The sequence below is a fragment of the Lepidochelys olivacea genome (genome assembly GCF_965140295.1).
Source record: "Lepidochelys olivacea isolate rLepOli2 genome assembly, chromosome: 7".
NCBI classification, from domain to species: Eukaryota; Metazoa; Chordata; order Testudines; family Cheloniidae; genus Lepidochelys; species Lepidochelys olivacea.
In genome coordinates, this window is record NC_140417.1 from 23,873,360 (window position 1) to 23,900,193 (window position 26,834).

At 46.9% G+C, this 26,834-nt stretch overlaps 1 protein-coding gene across 5 annotated transcripts; it reads right to left on the bottom strand.

The window, feature by feature from the left end:
- Positions 1 to 1,335: 1,335 nt before the first annotated feature.
- Positions 1,336 to 25,137, bottom strand: GATA2 (GATA binding protein 2). 5 transcript variants are annotated; one of them, XM_084634725.1, is made up of 6 exons: positions 24,873 to 25,137; positions 12,261 to 12,688; positions 10,749 to 11,354; positions 7,859 to 8,037; positions 4,723 to 4,848; positions 1,336 to 3,906 (listed from the first exon to the last, which is right to left on the bottom strand). In XM_084634725.1, exons 2-6 carry the CDS (start codon positions 12,487 to 12,489, stop codon positions 3,607 to 3,609), a joined length of 1,440 nt encoding a protein of 479 aa, XP_084490851.1. In that variant the 5' UTR covers positions 12,490 to 12,688; positions 24,873 to 25,137; the 3' UTR covers positions 1,336 to 3,606. The 5 variants fall into 5 exon arrangements, with proteins under 5 accessions (XP_084490851.1, XP_084490852.1, XP_084490850.1 ...); XM_084634726.1 differs by lacking the exon at positions 24,873 to 25,137 and adding an exon at positions 21,249 to 21,266; XM_084634724.1 differs by lacking the exon at positions 24,873 to 25,137 and adding an exon at positions 13,374 to 13,459.
- Between the last annotated feature and the right edge of the window lie 1,697 nt (positions 25,138 to 26,834).

Below are 26,834 nucleotides of genomic sequence, written 5' to 3' on the forward strand. Positions count from 1 at the left end.
AGATATAACCCAGTTTTAGACCTGTTTTATGGTCGGCTTGTTTTATTTTAAATAGAAGTTGCAAAGTAAACTTGAATTGTATCTGTGCCCGTAAACCACTTTTTATTGGTGTTTGCATTAACCCTTGCTAAGCAAGTTAGAAAAGTGACTAAAACACTTGAAATGATGCAGGAAAGCCTTGTATCTGTTACTTGTGCTTGTCTAGTTTTCCTAATTTAGTGTCTTTTTATCATCTGTCATTTTTTATTTACTAACATGGCCTCCCTGGGGAGCCAGAGGGGAGATTGCAGATTAAAAGAAGCATTGATGGGAAATATATGCATTTTAAAAAGGTTACTTTTCTTAAACTGTAAACAATTATACCCTAGCCTGTTTCCACTGAAAGTAGGGCCAAAAACTCCCCCAGCCTCAGCAGGAGCAGGAGCACATCTTTCATTTGGTTTTAACATTCTGCTTTACCTGGAGGGGTGCTGACCCCCCTTGCCTCACCTACGGAAGTCAAAGGGGATTGCAGACGCTCAGCCTGTCATGCTGTAAGGCCCCAGATGAGTGCCTTAGGTATGTCAGGATCAGCCAACTGGATTAGAACAGCCCTCAAAATTGTAACCTTGTGACAGCTGGTTGGTGGCCTGGGTGAAATGTGTTACTGCCTTAGTCCTAGTGCACAGGGGTCAGTCACACAAACCCAATCCTGCCTCCCAACACATCATCACAGTTAGCAATAACTGTGCCCCTAGTTAACAGTGTCCATAGACCGAACAGGCCGGAGGCTGAACTCCCCTGCCATCCCTAGTGGGGTCCTGCAGCCCTAGGGCAGGGGTGAGGCACCGGGGCAGAGCAGTATCTCAGGGAAGCGTCCCCCTCTGTTGCCTGTTCTAGGGACACAGAACTTCAGTATCTAGGGCTATCAAACTTAGGCCCTGCTTTTGCTCCCATTTAAGTCAATAGCAAAAGAACCAAACCAAACCACTGGATATTCTTGAAGCAAAATGCTGCCCTTCTTCAGCATCAATTTCACTTTTAAAAGGATTTATTATTTTAAACTTTAAAAATCAGTTTGTTGTTAGAAACACTGGTGTTGTGCTAAACTGGTTTAGAGTCTATAATACATTGAACTCCTTATGATAACATACAACCCTGAGAATGCTCCTTGATATGTGAACATTCAAAAGTTTGTTTTTATTTCTCTAAACCCATTAGCTTTTAAAACATATTGATAATCTAGCCTCACAAATTTTAAACTAATCATTCCACTGGTCATAATCACCCTTGTAATATTTTAGCCCCCCACACACACACACACCAACTTGATTGCATGAAACAGGGCACAACTGCTTTCACAAAAAAGGTATTTTATTATTTTTAGCAGTATTCATCTTGAAGGAATATGAGGAAAGCATACACTTTTTACAGACAATATATAAACATGTTGTACATAATTAACAATAACTTAATTCACTAATCCAAAAATAAGCAAAATAAAAAATTAAGAATAAAAACAGAAAATACTGCAGAACTTTTATGCTGATACAAGTACAAAATAATTTAAATCTTGACTGCCGTTGTCTACGCTGCAGTGACTGACAATATATTGCACTTTGTCAACTGTATCAGTAACCCACTCCTTTTCCCCCCACCCATCACCCCCCAAATCCTGCAGAAATTTGAGCTGGGTACAAATAATGTACAACTGTACCATAGTAACAGGTAAAAAGTAAAAAGACCAAATTTTGACTCAGTAAATTAAAAATTCTTACAGCATCTCCCAACCAATTCCCTCCTCCCCCGCCCCATTCATTTATTTCCACTTTTACAAAGTGCACCTTACACAGACCAGAAAAAGGAGGAAAGCAGGATTTCCATGGCTGCTTGGTCCTTACTTCATTATCAAATATCTCAATTACCTATTTAGGAAAAAAATGTACATCCATTTTTATGTGGGTTCGTTTTTAAGCAGAACTTTTGCAGTAAGATACAATTGGCTTGATCAAAAAAAAATGGAGAAAGAAAGAAAAAGAAAAAGCTTGTCACAGAATTAAGCTTACGCAGTTTACATTATCAAACCCCTCTGCTCACTGGGGCATTTTCATCAGAAGTATAGCTAAATATGTACATCATATGTTATACTGGAGCTTGTTTTCATGAGAGTCATCAGGTCACAACAATCAATAGAATACACTTCACATTGGCAATAGCTGTTTTCAGTTGTTTACGTACAATATGGTTTAATAATGGGAGACTCATTTTTTATTTATTTATTTATTTTTAGATATAAAATGTGCTATGGGAAATAGTTGTCCCCCTTGGAACAGTTACCGTCCCTCAACGCCTCAGCTGTTGCCTCCTCTTGGATTTGAAGGGTATGTGAAGCTGAAACTGATTGCCTCTCTCTCTTTCTCTTGTCCAGTGATCTTAATCCACTTTCTGCCCTTCCTCACTCCCAGGTGTGAACTGTGCCGTAGCCTGGATGCCTACAGATAGCACACGCTCTGGCTTTGCATGGATGTGGTAGCCAAACTATGGTGAGTTTACCAAAGCAGCTAGTCTGTTTCTTAAGCAACAGCTGCCCACAAGGCAGAACAAAACGCTTTAACCTCCAAAGGGTTTGAATGGGATTTTTTCTGCCTTACCCTCGTTGCTGATAGACTCCTAGAAGTTAGATGGGACAGATGAATAAGACCTCCTCTAGCTACTTCCACCTGGCACAGAGTTGTTCCCTACAGTGTATTTTTTTTAGTGATTTGTCCTATTTCGCTGTTTGTGGAATAGCATTTTTTTTTTTAAATAAAATCTTTCATGTTAAGAAAAAGAATGCAGGCATTACGTCAAAATAATCCACATCTTGGGCCCATTACATTCCCATATTCCAGGTACATTTTTGCTTTGTTTTCCCCTCTCTCTCATCCCTTCCCTAACAGATCTTTTTGTATGTAATGTTGATGAAGACAATCAAGGGGTGGCTGGTTAGCGCACACTTCCCTCCCCCCCATTATAAAGCTGTGTTTATTCTAGCAGGGTTGACGCCCCACCCCCCAAAAAAGGCACAAAATCATGCAAGTCAGAAGGTTTGAGGCTCTTTTTGGAAAACAAGAGCAAAATAAATGATGACTTTCTGTGTCTGATTTCCTTTTAAAAATTAAGTTTTTATAAAGTTGTCCTGGTTTCCCACCCCTTCTCCCCCAGACAAAGTCCACCATAGAAATCCAGTATGGGTGGCTACCAGCCAGCCTGCTCCGCCTTTGGAGGCTGCTATCTCTTTACAATATTCACAGTAATAACAGAGAAAGGAGAGCCAGTTCCAGCATCCGTCTTCTGCTGCTTCTGCCACCTTTGCTTTCTGCTGGGCCAGCAGGTATCAAACAAGTGAGTTCTTCGTTTTCCTTATACCTGAGGGGCAAAGTGCATAACAGGCACCATTAAGCATTTCTGCAGCAGACTCATCATTGCAGGGTTTTAGTCCAACCCTAAGAGTTCAACCACATTGGCGCAAGGTCCCCTTTTTCCTTCCCTATGTTCTCCTCTTGGCAGAATCTTTCCTTACTCAGTGTCATCTTAGACAGAGCCCTGTGTTCTTAATCTCTGTGTGGGTCTCTTGATACTCAGGTTCTATCCCATGGCTGTAACCATGCTGGATGGATGTGGATGTCCAAATGAGATGCTGGAAGATGGGTGAATGGGAGTAGGTGTTGGTAGGATGTGTCCAGAGTGGCTAAAAGGTGGCAAATGCCCCATTGGTGCCATGTGACTGGCGAGGGCAGCGGCGCTGAATGGAGAGGATTTCTCCTGCATGCACTTGGACAGTTCCTCAAAACACTCAGAGCCTTTCTTGCTTTTCTTTGATTTGTTGGACATTTTCCTATTCCTGGTCTGAATTCCCTCCTTCTTCATGGTCAATGGCCTGTTCACCTGCAAGAAATGAGAAAATCAGGCTCATGCAGACAAAATGACCTTATTGTGCAAAAAGGAAAATATTTGGACAGCCCCCGTGTGTTTTCCTGGACAGAGAACTTTTTCTGGCCAAACAAAATGGTGTTTCTCTCTTGTTTATATTGATTTATTTAATGAAGCCACACACACAAACCCCAGACATGAAAACAAGTTGGACTGAATTTGGCAGCTGATGGCCATCCTTCCCTTATGCTTACCCTTTGCCCCCCATTCATTTCCTAATAGAAGAGATCAAACAAGGCAGCACACACTGACCTGAATTCACTTCTAAAATGGGAGTGGTCTCTTCCTAGGAAAGCTGCAACCTCAGTTACTTACATTTTAAATAATGTTCTAATGTGTTGAATGATTCCTGCTCCAAATTCATTCTTTTTTTAAAAAAATACAATCTTTACTATTAAAAACAAACAAACAAAAAACTTGACAATTCTGCACAGAGGATACCTCCCCCTGGGATTAACCTTTGCACAGAATCCATTTCAAATGGCCTCTGCATTGCTGGAGAGAGAAAGCGCAAACAACATGCTTAGTTAAAACTAGTGTTGTAACTCTATTTTGCCTGATTTGCCCAAGCTTTTAGAAGCCAAGCTAATACATTGTAATGTCAGTGAACTTAGCATCACTATGCCAACAAAGAATGGCTCTGAGTCCCCAGGGGAACCTGGGAGGGAGGAAAAAAAACCTGAAACCAATAAAAGGCCAGTGCATGCCATCCAGTTAAAGCATCAATCCCAGCTAAGCAAGCAGAGACACACAAGACAAGCAAATACTCACATTGTGCAATTTATAGTAAAGTCCACAGGCATTACAAACTGGGTCTCCGTTTGCATTACGTCGCCATAAGGTAGTGGTGGTTGTCTGGCAGTTGGCACAACAGGTCCCTGCTCTCCTAGCCGCTGACTAACCAAAAGACAGGGAAAATTATTGCGTATACTTGGAACAAGCCCATTTTAAAGGTCAATTTAGGTCCAATATGTAGGATTTGTAACTAATCCCAAATCTGTTTACAAAACAGAAAGGTCAGAGAAGTGTTGCTTTGATTTCCCCCCCCCCTTCGGGTTTTGCTTGTTTGTATTTAAATGGTCCCCCATCGTAACAGCCACCCAAATATTGGAACATTTGGCTACTGCATGAAAACCAGACAGTGAAGCTGAGTAGTCTATTTTCCTTGTCCAAGACAAAAATAATGCAAAAGCTAAACAGCACTAATAAGGGGCAGAGGGGAGTGGGGGAAATACATTTGTTTTTAAAAGCTTTCCCTGGTAATGCTCCACATAAATTCAAGATCACTTTGATTTTTAAAATATTCTTATTACGAATTCGTTAAGCACCAACAGTGTTTATAGCACAATACAAGAAAGGAGGACGTTTAGACGATGATTTTTAAACTGATCGTGTCCCTGTAAAGGTGACCAGCAATGAAAACCAGCTACATTACTTAGATGGGTGCCGTATTTATCATAGCCATCACTAAAATGTCAGTTTCCATTTACAAGTGAAAGAGAAAACAAAACCAGCTCCAACTTTTGTTAAATATTTAGCAAACCTAGTCTCATGCCTTTCAGCAATGATTGTGCTGCCCCTGCTACTGCCTCTATCCCTATTCATTTTCTAGGCTGATAAGCCCCAAAAATATCCTCTCTTAAACTCTGATGCTTTTAATCAGATTGCTCTGCTGACCCGTGGTGGGGCAGAGGGAACCTTTCAGCCTTCCCAAATGAGAACAGCAAGATAGGAAAAATGTAAACGCATGCAAAAGACCAGTGGATTTCAGTATAAGCACTTGAGTGAGAGACCCTACAATAACACATCCTTGGACAAGGGTGGCATTTCAGAAGATGTTAGGAATAGACAAAATGCACCCCGTATTTTGGGGCGATATCCTTATTAGGAAGGTTCAAAGATGCTCTAGGAAATGTTTAGAATACATTCCATTTTGTACAACCCAGAGAATTCTGAGAATTAAATATTTATTTATAAAACACCTATATTGTGCTAATTTTTTGGGGGCCCTGCTCCCTAAGGATTTTTACAGTTGGCTACAAAAATCCTAGGGACAAGCTACTGCCCATCCCTTCCTGCACCCCAGCAATGCTCCTCTCAAGGCATTGAGCTTCTGGGAGAATCTACAACATAACATCCTAGAACATTGGGTTTTCTCTGTGATCAGGGCTTTATGCACCTCGTAATGCATTTTCCTCTGCCCATCTGCTCTGCTGGAGAGTTGGCTAAATATCAAACCATAGATTGGCCCTGCTCTGAAGATTATGGCCCTGATCTTGCTCTTATTTATAGTACATGCTGGTGTAAATCAGAAGTAACTCCACTGAAGGCAGAGGAGTATTCAGTAAAGTGAGACTAGAATCAGGCCATGGAGATTTATTTATTTCAGTCCCCCTGCCAGCCTGCAAGAACAAAGCCAAAAGCCAGAGCTGAGGCAGTTTGTACCCTAGTGCATGCACATGTAAGCAAACCAAAACACAACTAACTTTAGGCCTTCAAGCCTTGACAATGTCATTTTGACATGCAATAAAAAAACCTAATATTAATAAACCCGTAAATGAAAACAGTCTTCTTCCAGTCCCAACAAATGGAGTGAATCACAGGGGAAATATAACATTTAACAAAAACACAACTGAAAAAAATCTAGCTCCCCAAAACTCCTTTCAGTGAGCTAAGTCGGGCAATTTCCCAGCCCACTCGAAGGTGAAGAGCTATGTTTGCATATTTGAAATGGCTTATTGATACTAAACTATGCTGCTTAGCTCTGTGGCCTGTCCCATTCAGTCTGGCAAGCACTTCAGATAATGTTACACTGTTGTCTTAACATTTTTCTGTATGTGTCAGTCACTTTAGAAGGAAAGCAAGTCATTAAGAAGCTTGCATAGTTGAAATTCTGGCTCACTACAGAAATCCTCTTTATCCCATCCCAGCATTATATCATTAAAACCAACTCTCCTTCCCTCCTCCCAGGCCAGTAAAATGTCCCCAAAATGGCCAAGAGATTTAGGGACTATAAATCACATGGCTCCAAAATATATATATTTATTATTCTTAGCATTTTACACATTATTTGTGGAGTAAAGTGTATTAGAAATTTCAAAACAGCAAGCATGACTGGCATGCCTTGCCTATAGAAACTCTCTAAAGCTTTTAGAGTCAGGAAACAGATACACAGAGTTTCCTTATCTTTAACGTACAGATATCCGGATAGGAAACTACTACCAGGAGCTTAGAAAGGACATTTTTTTTTAATCACTCAAATGAAAATACAAAGTATAGGTGACTCCATGGAAAAATAATAGGGTTAAAAAAAACACATTAGGGGATTGTCTGAGGAGGGAACCAATATTAATATTGTCATGGAATAGAAGAGTGAAAATTACTTCATGGCCTTTATACAAATAATTATTAAGTAGGGAGCAGTGGGTTTGACTCATTTGATTTTTTTGTTTTGTTTTTTGGGCTGGAATTTTTTTTTTTTTAGTACATGTTGGAGTCCAGTCACGCTTGTAACCCTTTCACTTCTGAACTGCCCCACGAGGCCAAATAAATGAGAAATCAAATGAAAGCTGTCATCCAAGGATCAAAGTGTGTGTTCATAAGGAGAAACACAGCTACACATCATGCCCCATATCTTCCAATAGGAACAGAGTGTAGGAATATAATCGAGATTGCTAGCCTACTTACATTCTATACCTTGGCATGTAGCTGCTATGGGTGGAGTCCCTGCAATCTGTCCTTAGGCTATGCCGTGACCTCTGAGTGACATAAGTCTCATGTACAATACAACATCTAGCATCCATGCGGGGTCTGAAGCACAGGAGATGAGTGAGACACACCATGGGTGGGTCTGCGTGTGGTCCCTTTGTATAATTTATCCCCAAACCCAGCAGAGACAGACACCTACCAGTCTTCGTTTAGGTTTAATGAGTGGTCGATTTTGACCGTTCATTTTGTGGTAGAGCCCGCAGGCGTTACACAGGTAATGCCCAGTGCCGTCTCTTCTCCAGAGAGGGGTGGCAGTAGCTCCACAGTTCACACACTCTCTGCCTTCTAAATGGAAACACGAAGAAACCGGATTTCTTTCTTCAAAAACAAATTCACAAAAGCTTTTTGCATTGTCCTTTAGGCATTTTCCAGAAGTCAAAACAGTGCATTATTCAAGCATAATTAGACAGCATTGATTATTTACAGTACATGTGGCAAGGCTCTCCTTAGTGTCTCTAATACAAACTAGCACTCTATGTTGTGATCAAAAACCAGTTGCTCTCTCTGCAAGGTGAGAAAGAGGGACACTCTTGTTGTGTCAAATGGCACTTGTATCATTTCGGTAACAACAAGAGCTCCCTTACCATGTAATGTGCACCATTCCCCTGCCATATCTATTGCACCTCTATGGCTAGATCACATATATCCCGCCACACACACACAAAGCGAAAATTTTGAAGGAAAAGGGGTATCTGGGCCAAAAGACACTTTGCTGCAAGTGCTGCAATATCCTAAAATAAAGCAGGGCAGCTTGGAAGTGGATACAGCATCTAAATGGTTCAATCAGTATTTTTATTTTAATTTAGCAAAACTGGTTGAAATGCAACACTTGAAAAAACTGTATCTAAGCAGGCACTCTGGAACTTATAAAAACAGGTTTTTTTCTGTACTTTACTTTTTAAGTGGAAAATTTTGATTTGGTGGAGAGGTTTATCTGACTCCTACTCTTTCCTCATTTGTTTGAATACTTTAATTTTTGGTGAGTGGCAACACAGGCCTGATTCTACAGTGGCCCAACTAGCATTTAAAAATACCCAAAATCCAATTCAAGATATTAGCTCACCCATCTTGTATCTCCAACTAGAATACCACATATAATCCCTTAGATATTTGCTGCCTTTTTTGTTGTTGTTGCTTTTTGTTTTGGCCTCAGAAAGCTATTTGCTTAAAGTTCACTGCCCCTGATGGTTTGAGGGCTGGTCTGCTTAATATAGGAAATTCTCTTAACACAGTTTATGCAAATTGTACAGTATTTAACTGCAGAGGAAACTATTTTTGCTAGTAACTGGAGCAGGCCTTGTGGAGTTCAGCAGGGCTTGTGTCTCCTTCCATCTAGGGAGTGGGTGGCTTTTAAACAACACAGTCTGCAGTGAAAAATGAGGGGAGTTCTGCGTTCCTAGCTTTTGTCCCTCCTAGGGCAGGAAGCTGCAGGAGTCGTCGTGTCGTGAGTCTTAGTTTCCCTACAAAAACAGTGAGTGGTCACGAACTTTCCCCAGTTTCATGCGCGGGGGCTCCCATCAAAACAAAACAAAACAAAAAATCAAGATCATTCACTTCCCCCATCTAATAAAATCCTCGAGAACTAAGGGATCCAAAAAAGGCCATTAAGGATCCATTTCTCTGCCGTGACTCTTCGAGCTGTTTCTAAAAGCAGTCGGGGGGGGGGGGGGGACTCTATTTTAAATTTTCTTTTCACGGTTTAAAAAAAGAAAACAGCAGCCGCATTTCAAACACTGGAGAAAAAATCCCTTAAAAGAGCAATTTGAAATAGAGCTGATATTGTAAAATGTCTGATCTTTTTGTTGCAAAATTCCTAAAAGAGATCAGGTTTCTTAATTAATGGCCGCTTTCAAAATAGCAAATAGAGGTGTGTGTACACATATTTAGTTTTGTTTAAAGGTGGCTTTAAAACGCTATCCCAAATATATACTTTTATTTTGTTCCACCGATGGGAAGACAAACGGGGAAGATGATTTAGGTGAATAGAACAACATACAGTTGACTTAATTCGTCTAGATATTCAGCTGGGGACACTTGAAAGTGAGATCAAAACTTGAGCCAACACTGAAGGAGCTGGCTTCAGAAGACACTTTTAGGGAAAACTGGAGTGAAGAGGGAGTGAAACTGGAGTGAAGCTCTGCCATCCGTTTTTAGCAAACAGGGATGGGTCTGAGGCAGAGAACAATCATGTCCGATCGCATTTTCTAGTTTTTATTGAGTTGCTTTAAATTGGCGTTTACTAGGTATCTTTGGTCCTCAGTACTGGTGTGTAAACTATTGAACTTTTGCTCCTTGTGTGATCTGAAAGAAATCAAGCCCTCTTCAGTTTTAAGCAACTGGCTTGGTAATTTCAATTGTGAATGTGTGCTCAATGCTAAAAGCGCACGACTGGCCTTTTCTCTTATTAATGAAGGTGCAAATTTATTGCAAGGAAACAGAAGTAAATTCCCCTCATGGAGTCAATGGGAGTTTCACCGAAGAAAAGAGTGCAGGATCTGGCCCAGAATTTCCAGTGACTAGAACCAGCCACTGTCTTTCTTTTTCTGTGTGAGATTTTGCTGTATAAACCGGTATTTGCATAATTTAGATCTGCCAGCTTTTTTTCTTGTAGGGATTACTGTGTCCCTTAGGCCCTGCCATGAGACTGATGCAGAGCAGAGAGCCAGTCGACTAGACCTTTAAGGAGGCTGCTTGCCCTACCAGCAGTTAATCACAGAAAAGCTAGGTCCATTTTTCAGAGCTGCCCCAACAACAGCGTGTTTAAAAAATCCAGGGGGATGAGATTAAGATGTATCTCGGTGCCAACAAAGTAAATCCACCCTAACCTCCTCATCGGAGTGCATGTAAAAAGCTGTCCTCTTGGGTTTTTTTTCCAAACTAGAATCATGTAACACGCATTCCAGCCTTCCTCAAAAACACACATACACAAACCTGACCTACAACACCCCCCTACTGCCCGCGACATCAACCAACCCCCCCAGGCAAACACCGCACAGGCGCCGCAGAGATCAAGGAGTGGCAGGGCTTACCTGAGCAGGATCTAGCTTTGCTCCTCTGCTTGGGGGTGAAGCTGGAGGCTGGGCCGCCAAGGAAACTGCCCGGGTGGAAGAGGCTGCTGCTGTACTCATGAGCAGCCGGCACATAGGAGGGGTAGGTGGGGATGGGGTGGTGGGTGGAGGGCTGGGCCCCCATGGAGGTTAAGCTGGTCCTCAGCGGGCTGGCACTCTCCATCTTCATCCCGTCCGACAAAGACACTTGGTACTTGATGGCCTCCTTCTCCTCCTGCCTGGCCCCGGCCGAGGAGGAGGAGGGCGAGGCTGCGCTGCTGGAGTTGGGGTCCGGGGACACCTCCTTGGGAGGGGTGGGTGGGAAGCCGAAAAGGTGGGAGCCGGAGTGCGAGGCCGGGGTGAGCGAGGAGACCGAGGCCGTGCTGGAGGTGCTGCTGCCCGGGTACACGGAGATGGCTCCGGGGGCTCCAGCGGCGGAAGGGTGAAGGGGCCCTTTGGTGAAGGGATTCACCGTCCACGGGTTGTGGTGATGGGCTGCCGAGAGCGCCGCTTTGCCGCTGTCCAGCCAGGGGATCCCGGGGCTGTGGATCAGGTGAGGCCGGCACATTTGACTCCCAGTCAGACGGGCTGTGGGGAGAGGGGAGTTTTCACTATCACACAGGCCAGCCCGGCGAGGAAGACGGGCCCTGCAGGGCGCTGGGGGGCGCGGGCAGAAGGCCTGCCCTGCGCAGAGGGGGCCGGGGAAGTGTCCAGCGGCGGCTCGCCGTTCAGCTCCGGTGCTCTCCGCGTGGGACGCGCCCAGAGCCAGAGCCAGATCGCCGGGGAGGGAGATCCAGCGCCCGCACAAGGACACCCACCATCCCCAAGCCAACGGAGCAGCGCTGTGGCTGGGGTGAATGGTTCACAGCAGACGTGCCCTGACGAGACAGGGGGACAACGCAGGCTCCCCATGCCCGCCTCTCCTCTCCCTATCCAGGCGCCAGCAACACCCTGCAAGTCCCGAAAGGCTCCCAACCCACTTGCCCCTTGGATTTAACAGCAAAGAAAGCAGCAGCCACAGCCTGGGGAGCGACCAAAGCACAGTGTCGGGGGGAGCAGCCCCTCCCCCGCAAAAAAGAAAAAACCCACTGGCTCTGCAGGCTTGGGGAGCACTTTCTCAGCTGCTACTAATACCCCGGTCCCCCCAAAATAAAATCTACCTGTGATTTGAATTAGTTTGTATTTCATATCCGGGAAGTGCCCGTGTCTCGGGACTAGGAAGTTTCTTTGGTCTGTATGCGCGCACCCACCCACCCACCCTCTCAGTCTATTTCCCCTTCCTCCCCCTCCTCCCCCCATCGGTTATGTCTAGGGTTAAAGTCCACCCGGGCTTCCCTTTCGAGCCCCTTTTCTCGGCTCTCCCTTTCCAGTGATACTGAAGCAGCCCCCAGACAAACCTGGTCTCTAATCACTCCCCGCCCGGCACAAGCCCACAGAGGACCCGGGGAGAAAGTAAGCTGCGGGGGAGGGGGGGAGAGACCGGTGCAGATTTACCGTGAGCTTGGCTGTAGGACACCCTGGCCCTGGCATGGGCCGAGTTGGCATAGTAGGGGTTGCCCTGGGAGTCCAGGTGATTGAAGAAGACATCGACTTCATCCGGAGGTAGGAGCTGCGCCGGTTCCATGTAGTTATGAGCCAGTCCTGGATGGTGCGTCTCCGGGTGCTGCCCGTTCAGCACGGCGTGGTGAGCCATCCAGCGAGGCTGGTCGGTGGCGACTTCCATGCCGGCGCTGAATCCCCCAGCCCACCCCCAGCCGGCACGGATTGGTGATGGGTCGGTTCTAAAACCAGAATGATACAAACGGCAGGTGGCTCGTGTTTGTCTCAGGACGGGTGGGGGCGGGGGGGGAAGCCAACGTGTCCCTCTCTCTTAGCTGGAAAGCTGCGGCGAGAGGCTCCCTGCGACACGCCCGGGACACCACCTGTAAGAGGAAAGGAGTGGTTAGTACTTTACATGGCTATTCAAGGGAGGCGCGTCACCCTCTGCATTTTCCATCTGGTTTGATCTAATTCCGCAATTCCCAACATGCAGCTAAACGGGGGTAGGAGAAGTCCCTCTTTGTGCCCCCCCCTCAAAAAAAGTCTCACTTTGTGCTCCGTCGCCCCCACAAGTTCTTACCCTGGGTTCACCTCCCCCCGCCCCCCAAATAAACAGCATCTGTTTTCAAGAGCTTTTTTTAAAAAGGTTTCCTCTTTTCTACAAACGTCAATAAGAGTTTTTCCAGCTGCCTTGGGGGGGGGGAAGTAAAGCCAGGAGGTCTCATGTCATCTACTTATACCAGCTCGAACTGACACAAAAGCAAAAGGGGAAAAGGAAAAGTGAAAGGAATGTTCAGAGAAGGAGAAGAAGAAAAAGCAGCAGCAGCTCAGAGGCAATTTCCCTGCAGAATAAACCCAGCTCTTCTTCCCCCCCCCCCAACATACTTACACAAAGTCCTTCCAAGTGGAGTGAATCTAATTCCAAATGTTTGCAGAGTTTCTTTCTGGGGTTGTAAGTGTAGAGGGTGGGAGAGGGGTGGTGATGGATGGTTGTTTGGAGGATGCGAATGCAGAAGAGAGTGAGTGAGAGAGAGAGAAGGAAGAGGAGGATTGGATGGAGGTTCTTACTCAGATGGCAAGCTCCACTTATTCTGGCCTTTTTTGTAACATCCCCAAAGCATCCTATGTCAGCCCTGGCGCCAGCTGGACTCAGTTCAGTAGACATGAACTAGGGGCGACGCGCAGGGCTAAGAACCTCCGCCCAGCCAATCAGCGTCCTAGCGCCCAGCCTCGCGCTGCCATTGGCCCCAGAACTCCACATTCCCCTAATTTACTCCAAACATCTTAAAAGAGCTGAACCCGCCAAGGACAGAAAAGACCCCCCCCCTCCCATCCGCCCACCTCCCGCTATCCCCGCTTCCACTCTCCCCTCCCCGCAGCAGCATCCAGGTCCGCCTGTCTTGCAGAGCTGGTGTTTGTTTGCGGCTAACGTTAAATACCCCGCTACGCTCCAAAATAAAGTTATGAACAAATTATTCCAACCAGTTTTGGGGATCGAAATACATGCACCAAAGGAGTGAAAGGGGGGGCACCTAAGTGGGTCAGGAGGCTCTCCCAGGAAAGATGCCCGGGCAGCAGCCTGTTAGAAGACGCTCACAAACCCGTTTTAACTGAGTTGCTAATTGCCTCACAAATCTATAAAAAACAATTAAGGCAAAATTATGTTTATCTGTTTATTTGATTGGAATGTGAACCTCAATCGGGAGTACGCTGTAAAGACAGAATCGGATCGTGCAGGCTCTCCTTAGACAAAATCTCCCATTAAAGTGAATGGGTATTCTGTGTGAGTAAGGACGGTGGAACCGGCTCCTAAACAGAAAAGGTATTTGATAGGTAGAGATTTGATAGGAACATGCTCGTTTTCTTTCCTAAACGTTTAAGCGTGATGCGTTTGCCCCAGTGAACTCTGGTTGTTTGCTCGGAACGAATGCAGGTTATTTTAGCCAGTTGCATTAATACAGGACTCGTTTCTCATTTAACCAGGACTCTAGTTTTCCCGAAGCAGGACTTTAAATGTTCGAAAACCCCGGATTCGGGCCGTTAGCAGATGTCTGATTTGTCCCGGATTGTTACCGTCCTGTTAGTTCGAAAGAACTGAATCAGCAAAATAAAATAAGATTAAAATGAAAATAAACCCGCACAAGCCTGTTTGGAGCCCACCTGGGGTGGACGTGTAAACTAGAGGGATTAGGAGCCCAAAAATCCATTTGAGTCATTCGTTTTATAGGTAGTCGTTGGTTGTCTATTTTCGGGCCCGATCCTGGCGACTTGTCTCTCGCGCAGAGCCCCCCCGGACTTCCCTGGGACCTTTCCCTGAAATCTCTTGAGTAATGCGGGCGCTGGGCTCGCTGACTTGCCTGTGAGTTTGGGCTGTGCGCCGAAAGCATGGTCAGGCCCAAAGCGACATTACAGCGTTACAAATCTAGGAAACACCCAGATAATGGGAAAAAACACCCTTGTTTAAGTAAGTGTATGTTTGTACTAGACAATAAACAGCCTGAAGCGCAGGGGACCAGTCCTGGCCCTCGGAGCCCTACAGTGCTATTTCATCCAGAACCTTTTTAAAACTCATTTTTATAAACCCTCTCTTTGTTTTGGGTTGGTTTTTTGACGTATTTCTGTCCGTTTGAAGCAGCGGAGGCTTTCAACCCGCCTGGTATAGGGCGGATGAGAAGTGCAGTTCTAATCAACAGGCTTTTTATGCAGGGAGCTAATTAATTTATCACAGTTTGAAGGTCCCACTTTGACTGCTTGTGTACTGCGAAAAGGACTCCAGAGGAGGGGGAAAGAAGGGAGAGGCAGCAAAGAACAACAGGGCCACAGGAAAATACAACTAGGACTAACATGGTGTGGGCCAGGTCCCTACCTACCCCTAAAAATATTGATATTAAAAAAGAACTAATTGACTGATAGGTTTTGGTTGTTTTTTAAAAGCTGTTTTCATTTTATTGTAAATCCTCTTATCTCCTAGATGCAGAAAAATAATTGTTGACATGAATAGATTTCAATGGTGGAATCAAAGCAAGACAAATGCCTCTCTCTCCCATCCACCTCAGAAATGAAGACTATGCTAGGGAAGAAAAGTGGGTTCAGGGGACCCTGTGGAGATGTTTTTGAGATTGGCCCCAAGTCTTGTCACATTCCTTACTTTATGTGTAAGTTCCATACTTATTATTCCTTCTACCAACTCATTTCCAGGTCACAATGGAAGAGGTGGAGGATGATGGCTGGTTTGGAGAGGTGTGTGTGTGATCTGGTTGTATCATTCTGGGTGGTGTACATCTCCTCACCTCCCCTACACTGTAGGGCGAGATTTGCATGCTTTGGGGGACAGGGAAGAGTTATGATCGGGTTATATCATGGGCTGGGGAGTCCCCCCACTGCACCAGGTCAGAGGGGTGTGTTGGGGGAGAGAGGGGAGATGTTGTGAGCAGGATGTAATATGCTTGACAGGGAAGGAGGGTAGATCCTCCTCACTGTAAGGCAAAATTGATGTATGTGTGTTGGGGTGGGGGTTGTGATCAGGTTGTATTGTCCTGTGGGGATATCCACCCCCTCAGGATTATTTGTTTGATTAGATCAAATTATATAATCCCCCATGGGGGTGGTGGTTAGGGGAGGATTGGGAGGGTGATCAAGTTATATAATCCTACAACACCCACAATGTAGGGTGTCTTGTGGTGGGGGTGTTCAGACTATATAATCACACACACAATGTAAGGCAGGAGTGTGTTTTAGGGGGTGCTTTATATGATCACACACAGAGTGTAGGCCAGTGGTGATGGTGACCAGGTTTTATAACGCCCCCCCCCCCAAAAAAAAAAAACACCACACCACACACGAGGATAGGGCAGGGCTGGGTGTGTTGGGGTGACCAGGCTATATCACCCCCCCCCCGCACGGAGCGCAGGGCAGGGCTGGGTGTGCAGGGGAAGGTCTCCCTGCAGAGGGGAGGGGGGCCGGCTCGGAGGATTGACAGTCAGTAATTGGGTAATAGGAGGCTGCTTCTCCCCAGCCAGGCGGCCCCAGTCACTGAGACGCCGGGGCTCTGACGTCACCCGCCGCTGCCAAATTCGCCAGGAAATGAACTTTTTAATAATAATAATAATACAAGACAAACCCCTCTCTCCTCGAATCGGGGCGGGTTCTCCCTGGGAACTGGGGGTCCCGGACACCCCCAATTCCTGCCTTGCCCCCTCTGCTGCTCCTGCCTCCGTCCCTGCCACCTTCCCACCCAGACAAAACAAGTCCAGATTTTCAAGGCAAGCGGGGGCCAGACACTGAACAGCCTCCCCGCCCCCCCCTTTTTTGGCATCTTCCTCCCCGCTGGCTGCAGGCTGGGCCTGGCTGCGGGGCAGGGGGCTGCGGGGACTGGGGGGGGCTAGGATTCCCCCCCCCCCGGCGGGCTTCCTTGCCCCTCTTGGAAAACTAAGGCGAGCCGGACTCCTGCGCCCTAGCTCCGCTGCCAGGATCCCCCGGGCCCCGGCCCCGGCCCCAGCTTCTGCAGCCGGAGACCGGGAGGTGGGCGCCGCGCGGCCGTGGGGGATCCGTGGGAGCTCAGCAAGCTCCGGTCCCGGGCTCTGCTCGGGGTCTTTAGGACCGGGAGCACCCGGGTCGGGGGAGCCGGGCTGAGGATGTGCCGCCGCCGGCCCCTGCGGGAGAGGGGAAGCCCTGCACTCCCCAGCCCCCCGGCGGGGTGGGAGCCGCAGAAAGGAGCCGCGATGCAGTTGCAGCCGGCTGGGCTGGCCCGGCCTCGGGAGGGGTCGGGGGTTGGAGACAGGAGGTCTGGCTGCGCCGGCCGGGACTGGGCTTGCTCGGAGCTAGCTGGGGCAACACAGCGCAGCCCCCCGCGGGCTCAGCCAGCCCAGCTCTGCTGGGGGGGAGGGGGGAGGGAGGAGGGGGGGTTGCTGATGTCTGTGCCCCGGCTCTGAGCCAAGGCCGGCCGGGAGCTCGCCCCAAGCCCGCATCCTGTGCGACAACCCGGGCCCAGAATCCTGAACCTAACCCCGTCTTCACACCACCACCTCCCCATGTCCTCGGATTCTCCCCCCTTCCGGGCTTCCCCTTGCCTGCCCGCGGTCCCCAGGCGTGGGACCTCCCCGAACCCCTCTCGCCCAGCCCGCCCTCCCCCCACTCACACACTTCCCGTTTCTTTTCAGCCAGTGAAAGGGATTAAAACAGGAGAGAAGGGATCGTACGAGGAAGTCTGTCAGCGTCCCCACACACACACACTCTCCGGTGAAATCGGGGCGCGGAGAGACGTACCCTGACATAGCTACAGACTGAATTAGAAGCTTGCCACTGCAGCCCCCTGTGCAGGATTTAGTACAGTATAGACCCAAAGATAAACTCGGCAGTATTAGAAATTCCTGGATGATTTATTCGGATTCTGGTGTAAGGGCGCTTTAGCAGATATGATCTTCCAATATCAGGCTGTATAGACCGCAGGCTCTGTACCAGGCCTGGGGTGTGAAGGAGGGAGAGAGGTGACAACCTCTTTAAAAAAATAATTAAAACTTATCTATATTTTTTCACACACCCAAATCGATCTGTTAAATGAAAATAAGGCGATTTCAGATCAGGTATTTTTACTTCCAAGTATCAAACTGCAAACAACAGAAGGGAACAACAAATCTCACCGCGTTTGTTTACTAGAAATAAATGCTCTCCTGCCCCCGTTTGCAAAATTGACCGGGAGGGGGCTGCTGGGAGAATGTTTTAACAGATCCGAACAAACATTTCACACTGAAAAATCACAGATCATCCAGCAGCTCCCCGCAGAACGTGATTGCAAAAGCTCCCGCGAAAGTGTGGGGAAGAATCCGAGTTCGCCGCAATGGCTGGGCTGTTAATGCGATCGTATTAACACCGGCGTTAATGCGCTCCGAATGCATTCTTACTAATTAATACCAACCTTTTTAATTATTTCCCCGCTGCAATGGGCAAGGCGGCGTTGGGGGGGGGGGCTGTTTGTTTTAGGCAGGTGATAAAATCGCAGTTAACGAGCTGATAATTCGTTCATGTTTGTTTTAAAAGACAAATTGTAAAGATTAATCAGGCTGCTTGATTTATGGAGCGACAGACCCCAAAACTGCCCGGGAAACTCTCCCTGAAGCCCCCGTGTCAGATTACCCTGCAGCCGGCTCTTGCCACTTCCCTGCAGCCAGGGGAGCTCGCTGCTTCCTCTGCAGATCTTGCCTACAACATTCACATGCCGGCAAGGAGCGGGAGGGGAAAAACCCAACCCGTCCGCGGGGCATTGGGGATACACTGGGGGTGGGGAAATACACGGTGCCGCTTCCTCCGCAGAAATGAAAATACAAAATCCAGCCGAATGCCCTGCCTGTCCGTCCCTCCGCCGCCTCTCTCTGGGACTGGATCATGTCGCTAACAGAAATCCTTCACTGGTTTCCTTTGCCACCAATGGTTTCGGGGTATTTCTGACACTCTTACTGACCTCGCCCAGGCTTCTGGGCACCTTCTTCCTAGCCTCTTATTTTCCTGGAAAGTCATGGTCTCCCATCGGCCGGTTCTTATTGTTAATGAGTGTCTCTATGTATTATTAAGTTTCATGATGTCTTCTGAGCATCTGCAGGGCACTGCTCCCATGCACTACTTTCCGCCGCCTCGGGATGACCCCTCAATCGCGCTTTCCCGCTCTTCTCTTTAAACTCCTGACAACAAACAGCAAATAAAATCCTCCTCCCTTTTAAAAAAACAAAATACCTCTTCCCCGCGGGATACAGGAGTTCAAAGGCGGTTTAATTCTTTCCAGCGAAATCGCTCGACACAGCGTAGAACTCCTGTCTGTATTACAGATCCACCTCCACTGATACTTACTTGAGCGCAGGGTGGGTGTGTGGAAATTGTGCTTTAATAGATCATTATGAATTCGATTCCAAACGTGTTTTGAGAACTCCAGGTTCAGTGATCTCCGCTGATTTACAAAGTGCTTGTTCAGCTCGTTGAGGGCAGTTCAGTGCTTCGGTCTTGTTTGTTAGGGTGGGTTTGTTATTAAATGCCCCCACTGCAGCAACACCGTGGGGGCAAAGGAGTAAAGCTGCATGCTGGGGACGTTTATTTAATTAATGCGCTCATCGGAACATAAACTAACCCGCACAAGGACCTTCGGCGCAGAAGCTTAACTAATCTTCTGGAGCTGAGATTCAGCCTGTTTCACACGGCTGGTTAAACAACTATTCTGTCAATTTTATTAAAGTCCTCTCTGGAGAGAATCTGCCTGAACGGGCGGTGAGCTGCAGGATTGCAGCCAGCCGGCTCCAGTCCCTGAAGTCACTCCGTGGGCCCTGCATTCCCCCATCTCTATTCCATAGCCTCTTCCAATAGATTGCTAGATTTATTGGCTGTTATATGCAAACACAAGGTACGCCAAATGCATTACAAATCGCCCTCCTTCTTTGCACATACCATAGTCTGCAGGGTATGGCAACTGAGAAAAGAAAAGGAAGAATTGTGTCAGGATGAACTCCAAACATCAAATCCCACCTTTTATTTTCAAGTGTTTCTCTGTATATTTTCCAGACAAGCCGATAAATCAGCTATCTGTGCTTTCTGATAGATAGATAGATAGATAGATAGATAGATCTGCGTGGATTTATCTAGTGAGAGCGAAAACTGGTAAAACAGAATTGCCTCTTATGAGTTATAAAGTTTTCTCCTCAGACTGGCTGTCTATCTCTCAGGGCTGGCTTTTTTATCTCTTTTTATACAACAGTTTTACTAACCTTAATTTTTTGTTGTAATTTTTAAAGGGAGATCTTCCAGATCTGGAAGCACAGCTGGTTATTTTAATTTGATTGACAAGTGATGTCATCTCCTTAAGGGGGGGATGGAACATGTTTTAGCAACAGTTAGTGGGGCCATTTGATGTAGCAAGACACCTGTGACTGTGATCAAAGCGCAAATATATTCGAAGGCAGAAAACATATGTGCCCAGACCTACACGCAGACTGTTTATTTACATGCCCTCAAGGTTTGCCCCTGTTTTATTTGACGAAATCTCAATTTAAGAGACCTTATGCCAGACTCTAAAAACAACAAGAAGTGGGCAAAGGTTCAACAGGGAAATAACCAAATCCCCATGCTCTGCTGTAACAGAATGTGGACACTGAACGTTTGGGGAGGAAAGCGGTGGCGGAGCTAATTGTCTGATAATCCCTGGCCTGTCCGTGCGGATGGGGAGCGGTTCGGTACCCGAGAACATTCAGCCTTGCCCTTTGTGACAGTTTTCTTTTTGGCAGTTTTGGACTTTTCCTATCATTTATCTTGTTAATTAGGCGAGGAGGGAACTCCGGCCGTCTCCTACCTCCTTTCACGCCTTTGATATAAATATTACAACGGATAATAATTATCGCAATCTGTAAACTCTTCACGGGCAAGGTTTCTCGCCAGACCACGCCGCCGCGAAGTAAATACAAGAAATCTCTCGCCCCAACTCCGCCCCAGCCATCAGAGCTGCAATCTCTGTGCCCCGATCCTGCTTCACCGGGGTGAAGTGCTAGGTACAGTGGCGTACACTAACATGTCATCTAACATACCACAGCACAGACTATGATTTAGCATAAATTCCTAGCCTCGCCTTGTCGCTCTCCCATTCAGATGTATTGTTCGAATTGCAACCGCATCGACTTTCCTCTTTGTTTAAACTTCACTCACCCTGACTGCAAACCCCATGGGCAGCAGAAGTTTTTCCTCTCTTTGTAACCCTATTCTTCTCGTCCTTTCCTCTGTGCAACTAATTGGTGCAGCCATCAAAAACGGAGGAAAGAGCGAGCGAGAGAGAGGCGCACTTAATTAACCCCTACAGGGTCTGAGATAAGAGGGGCTGCACAGGGCACGAGCCCTGTCGGAGGGCACGCAGGCTTCGGGGGCGCCTTTGCGTCGCCGTGCAGACCTTGGCGGAGCGCAATGCAAGGTACTCACTGCTGAGAGGGCCGCTGGTGGTCTCCCGCGACGCCCGTCCCCTGCAGCAGCAGCAGGAGCCAGATCCTCAGTGCCAGCAGCATGGGGTGCAGAGTGGGATGTGTCTGTGTATGGGGGGGGAGGCAGAGGAAGCCGGCTGCGCTGGAGCTGGGGGGGGGGGGGGAGAAGAAGCAGGCCTGTGGATGTAACGCACAGCCGCCTCGCTGCTCGCCGGGGCTGCTGCAACCCCGAGTCTTCCAGCAATCTGGCTAAGTCAGGTACAGAAATAGAAACACGTATGACTGGCGTCAGAAAGGGGGGCACACTCACACACACACACTCTTCCGGGTTAGCCCTCGAGCCAGCAGCCCCGCAGCCTGCTGCGGCAGGTACAGAGCCCGCCAGAGCCTTTCTCCCCGCGGCCCGGGGAAGTGGGGGACCCTGCCCGCGCGCACACGCAGCCCGGCCGGTGGCGGTCCTGCCGGATCGGCTCCGCACCCCGCGGAGGGGGAACCGCCGAGAGTCTGCCAGGCAGAGCAAGGCACCGCCGCGTTTGTTACTGTCGTGATTATGTCCTCTGCTGTTAGTTAAAATACTAATCATTGTTCAGAGCCTAGCCGCTACAGGGAGTCTTTGGGTAGAAATACGAGCAGTCACTTTCCAGCCCTTCTCTCCAGACTTTTCCCAGTGTTCCTCTTCCTTTCTTTTTCTTTCCTGCTTTCTTTCTTAAAATACGACCTGCATGACTAGTACATTTTTAATGCTGGCTAAGAAGGTTATAAAATGACACAGTTACCTCTTAACCGCGGGCCCCCATTTAAGCTGCATAAAAACAGAGCGATTTAGGGAATAAATCACCGACCACGTACTCTTCTTAACTACTGTAAAAGCCTTGCCTAGATGCCCCCCTCCCCTCCCCCCAGCCAGGTGATTCAGATCGGATATTTTGCCCATTGCTCCATGGGAGTTTTCACTCCCTACTGGGTCACCCCTCCTGGCTCTTGTTTTCCCTCCTGGCTTTTTTGGTTGTTTGGATCCTGTCCTCTCGACGCGCCTGACAACTTGTAAATTCGTTTTGTTCCCCTGCAATTTGTTTGCAATTTGTCCATCCCGGTAAAGTTCCCCAGCCCTGGAACCTTTGTCTGGCTTCCCTGGTCGCCTCACTGGCTCCCCAGTTCTCCTCACCCCGGGCGCTGGGCACAACGATCTGCAGGGCATCCCTTACTTGAGCCACCTTGGTTAGTACCGTGTATGCTCCAGCCCAGAGTCTGTTGCCCCAGACCTGGTCGTGCCAGGCAGCCCCAAACCCCAGCACCACCACACAGCTTTGGAAATTGCCAAACCTACTTCTGCTCAAAATGCAGCAACTGCAGCGATAACGAGGATAGTACTACTAATAATTAATACGTGCAATTAATAACTGCTTCCCCTGTTGTAATGGTAGACGGTCTATGGGACTCTCATACCAAAGATTTCGTTGCAGGGTTCGATTTTCTGGACGCATATTTCGATGTCAATTCGGGTGTCAGATATTTGGGGCCCGATCCTGCAGTTCTTGCTCAGGCAACAACACTTCCATGGAGAAATCGCCTGAGTTAAGGCTGCAAGATCGGGCCCTGGAAGAGAACGATTCGATGTCAGTTTCAGACCCAGATATTTAGTTTTTGGTACGATTAGCTGTCTGCGACAACTGATTATCTAGCTATCTAGCTATCTATCTATCTAAAATAACTAATCATTGGAATGATACTATGTATTTGGGCAGCTGTTTTACTTGCCAGTTTCTTTGGACATGGCCAAATCTGAGTTAAAAAAATTAATAAAGATGTTACCCTTGTTTCAGCTTCTCGCTCTCCAACCAAACAAGCCAACCCTGGCTCCAAATCCTGCACCCGAACTATTCTTATTGAAATCTCCTCAAAGCCATTCAGTCTCCAGGGTGGATTTCTCTCCCAGTCTCTGCACCCCACAGCAAAAGGAGAATAAAGGGGGTGGGGTGGGGGTGGAAGAGCTGCCTTGGGAAAAAAACGCGGTTGAAGCCTATAGTTGGGTAATTTTAAAACATGCAAAGCTGTGTAAATCTGCTGCACGGGACTGGGGCTGCAAAGGCTCCCTGGTTAGGCAGGTGCAAACGGAGCAGAACCCAGGGCCGGCGGAGATGCGGGGCTTTCCAGGGGAGAACAAACCCTCGCATCTTTTTATTAACAAATCTGACAACAATGAGAGAGGGGGGATAGGACGGGGTCAGGCGTGTGGGAGGAGGGTCAATTTAACATTGAACCCCCCCATTGGTGAAAAGAAATAAAGGTTCCGAAGTGGAGCTTGTTTTTTTAAAAAATGATAAGCCATAAAGACACATACTTAATTCTGGGAGATTCACTGCTATTAATTCACGGTGGTTTGGTTTAGTTTGTTTATTGGGCCATCGCAATAATCCGTGTTCTTCCCTCTTTGCGAAAGGAATAGTTTGGCAGGATGATGTGGCGTTTAAAACGCTCTCATTCTTTAGCTGTAATAGGGCCAGTCTATTAGAAGAGAAAGTATCTGGGAATTCTAAAGTGACTGCGAGTTTAAGAATGAAAAAACACTGTTCATTAGAAATCAGTTTCCGACCTAGATCCATCTAATATATAAATATACCAGCAAAGCAGTTTGAATCTTTGATCGCTTCTTTCATACCTGAGTTGCAAGATAATTTGGGGACACAAGGTTTACATTATAAACAGAAAACTACCAGCTCTTTCTCAATTTCCAACCCTCTTGGTTTATTTTAATCTCTGAGCCTGCTATTCGCTAGGGGTGAAATGTTTTTCAAAACCGATAAAAACCACCCATTTCCAGTGTGAATGAGAACAAGATTATTTCATAGGAGCTTACTCTTCCGCGCTGTATGTCTCTAGATATTCTTTGAAGCATCGCTTCATTTGGTCAGTAAATTTGGTCTGTAAATTATTAAATTTTCTAAGGATGGCTTTACCTGTTTGCAGCTAGTTCAAATAAGAAACCAGCCGTGTTATAAAGCAACCATGCAAAGAGAACGATTTTTCCCCCACCAGATATGTAGTAGATCTGCACATTTTTAGAAATAACAAATTCTGTGATTTGTTCTGGAAGAGGAAAAACAACTCCTAAATCATCTGCAAAGACAAGACTGGTTTATTTAAAACGCCGAGCACTAGTTCTTTATTTGACACGCCAAGCTGTTCTCTGTCACTGGGCAGTGGCCACTCTTTAGATAGACGGGTCCCTCATGGAGTGGCTTGGGAACAACACCCAAAATATTCTGCATTTCCATCCAAGCGGCCAGTGACAAATGCATAGGGGCGGTTTAGGGGAGAGTCTGTAATAAACAACGCTCCATCTCCCCTTGCTAAGAACACCTGGCTGCAAGGACAATCTCTCCCTGTCCAAGTGCACTGTCTCCCTGGGAGCCCCGCTGTGTCCACTTTCTCCAGTTCATCGCAGCCCCGGTGAGGAAGAGATGCAGTAAGCTCCCCACCTCCGCAGCCAAAGCTCTCTGTTTCAATTGGCATTTCCCCCCTCTGCCGAAATGAAAGGTTTTTAATCTACAGCCCGAGGAAGCAGAGTCCCAGCCCCGTTTCTCAGGGCACTTTGTCACGCGTTTATTATTTGTAATACCCTTACCTTTTCCCTACAGTGACTTTTCTTCTGGTGCTTCTTGATCTCCTTCCACTGCGTTCTTTCCTGGGGGGCTGGGGGTCTTCTCTCTTCCTGGGCTCATTGACAGCGGCGCAGGCAGGTCTGGAGCCGCTAATAGTGACCACACTTTCGCCTCTGCCTAGCTCGCCTTCATGTATGTGAATAAAGAGGAAGGAAAGGGTCTAAATGGCTGGTGAATGCATAAGCAGGCCAGCAGAGGGGTTGCCAGGGGTAGGCAGTTTAAACCTGGCAGCAATTTTCGAGCTGGTCTTTTTCCCCCGTTCCCTCCCCTTCTCCCTCTCCCTCTCCTGCATTCACGGATGGCACAGCGAGCCGGTGTGTATTTATGTACATAATAAGGCAGCTCGTCCCCTCAACTTCATTTGCATCATTACAATATCTGTACAAGCACATCCCATTGTCTGCCGCTTGCACCTTTTGTTGTGTTCGCTGTCACAGTCTACGCGACTTGACTTTCATATTTTTAAATGAATTGATATTAACACCAACAACACACACACACACAAAGACCCTACAGTCTCCTAAGAAATCTGGGGTTCAGATTTAAGGTCTATATAGCTGCAGTCCCTCTTTATTTGCTCCTTTATTTCCTATTTCTTTCAAGAAAGGAGAACAGTTTGTATTCTTTCCCCTTCCTGCTGAGGGGAGTAAATCTTGCATTTAACATGCTGGCCTTTTATAATCGTTCCTACTTTTCTGTCCATAATTTTAATCTGCTGGACTATGCACCTGAACGTAATATTAGCTCTGTGTGTGGGGAGGGGGCCGGAGGAAGGAATTAAAAAGCAGATACCAACCAGCGAGTCGTTGTGCGCAAAGAAAGAAATGTTAAAATGCATCTATCCCAGCCCATTAGGCAAGTCAGCCAGAACTAATGTGTTTGAAAATGTTTGCAAGCAACTAGCCTCAGCGCAAGGCTGGAAATCTTCACCTTTGCTCTTTATTTTCTTATTGGTTTATAGGGAGTTTCACCTTGTCCCCCCTCACTTCCCCCACCCTCCATAGTACAGCTAGCAAAATAACTTCTTTGGTACATTACACAGCAAGGGCTGTGTCTAAACGGTATATCCGCTCTTCAGGCAAAAGGCAGCGTGTGAGAGAGAATATTGCCCTTCGATTAGGAAAGGATGGGATACAATACCAACACTTCAAATATTTTAAATTCCTTTTGGGGGCAAGGGGAACCCCACTTTCCCAATTTAAATGATCACACTAATGTAAAAAAAATCCCGGGGTGGGGAGGAGGGAGAAATGCGTTTCAAGAAGGAAGCAGAAAAGTTATATTGGAGAAGAATTATCATAATGGCTGTAAAAAATATGTGAGCAACAAAAACAACTAAAAATCCTATTTTGCTGGCATTTTCTGTCTGTCTTTGTGATATGATTCTGGGCTGGGGGGGGAAGGTCCTTGATATGCTAAAGATAATTCTTATCAGCCCCCAGCAGCCCATTTCCAAAGTAACTGTTTTAATTACTCGCCTGTATCACCCTTCGTCCTAAGAGATGAGATACAGAACCAGATTTATTCAGGGTAAAAAAAAAGAAAAGAAAGGCTGTGTTATTTTTTAAAAAGTGCTCATATTTTAAAGGCAAAAGCCAGGCGCTATTGCAAATCCAGATATTCGAATTAAAAAAAAAAGTCCCCTAACATGGAAGGTCCTGTGTAATTCAAAGGGTTAGTAGCCGTGGGGTTCTTACGCATGCATTTTAATAGAGATGGGGATTTGAACCCAGAGGCGCTGTGTGTGTGTGTGTGTGTGGCGTTTTTGCTTCAATTTTGTAGAAAGGTCAGAGTTTCGGATAAATGTCTATTCTTTGAGAACTGCATTGCTATCTGCCGGGCTGGTCAGATGTCTGTACGGAGTAATCCCCAAACTCCACCGTGACCCAATACAGGTTTTAAAAATGTATTTTGCTGAATGCTTA

Coding starts and splice junctions, on each gene's coding strand:
- GATA2 (XM_084634725.1), bottom strand. CDS start 12,489: ATGGAAGTCGCCACCGACCAGCCTCGCTGGATGGCTCACCACGCCGTG. Junction 11,355..12,260: donor GTCCTACAGCCAAGCTCACG/GTAAATCTGCAC, acceptor CTCTCCCCACAG/CCCGTCTGACTGGGAGTCAA. Junction 8,038..10,748: donor CAAAGCTAGATCCTGCTCAG/GTAAGCCCTGCC, acceptor TTGTTTTTGAAG/AAAGAAATCCGGTTTCTTCG.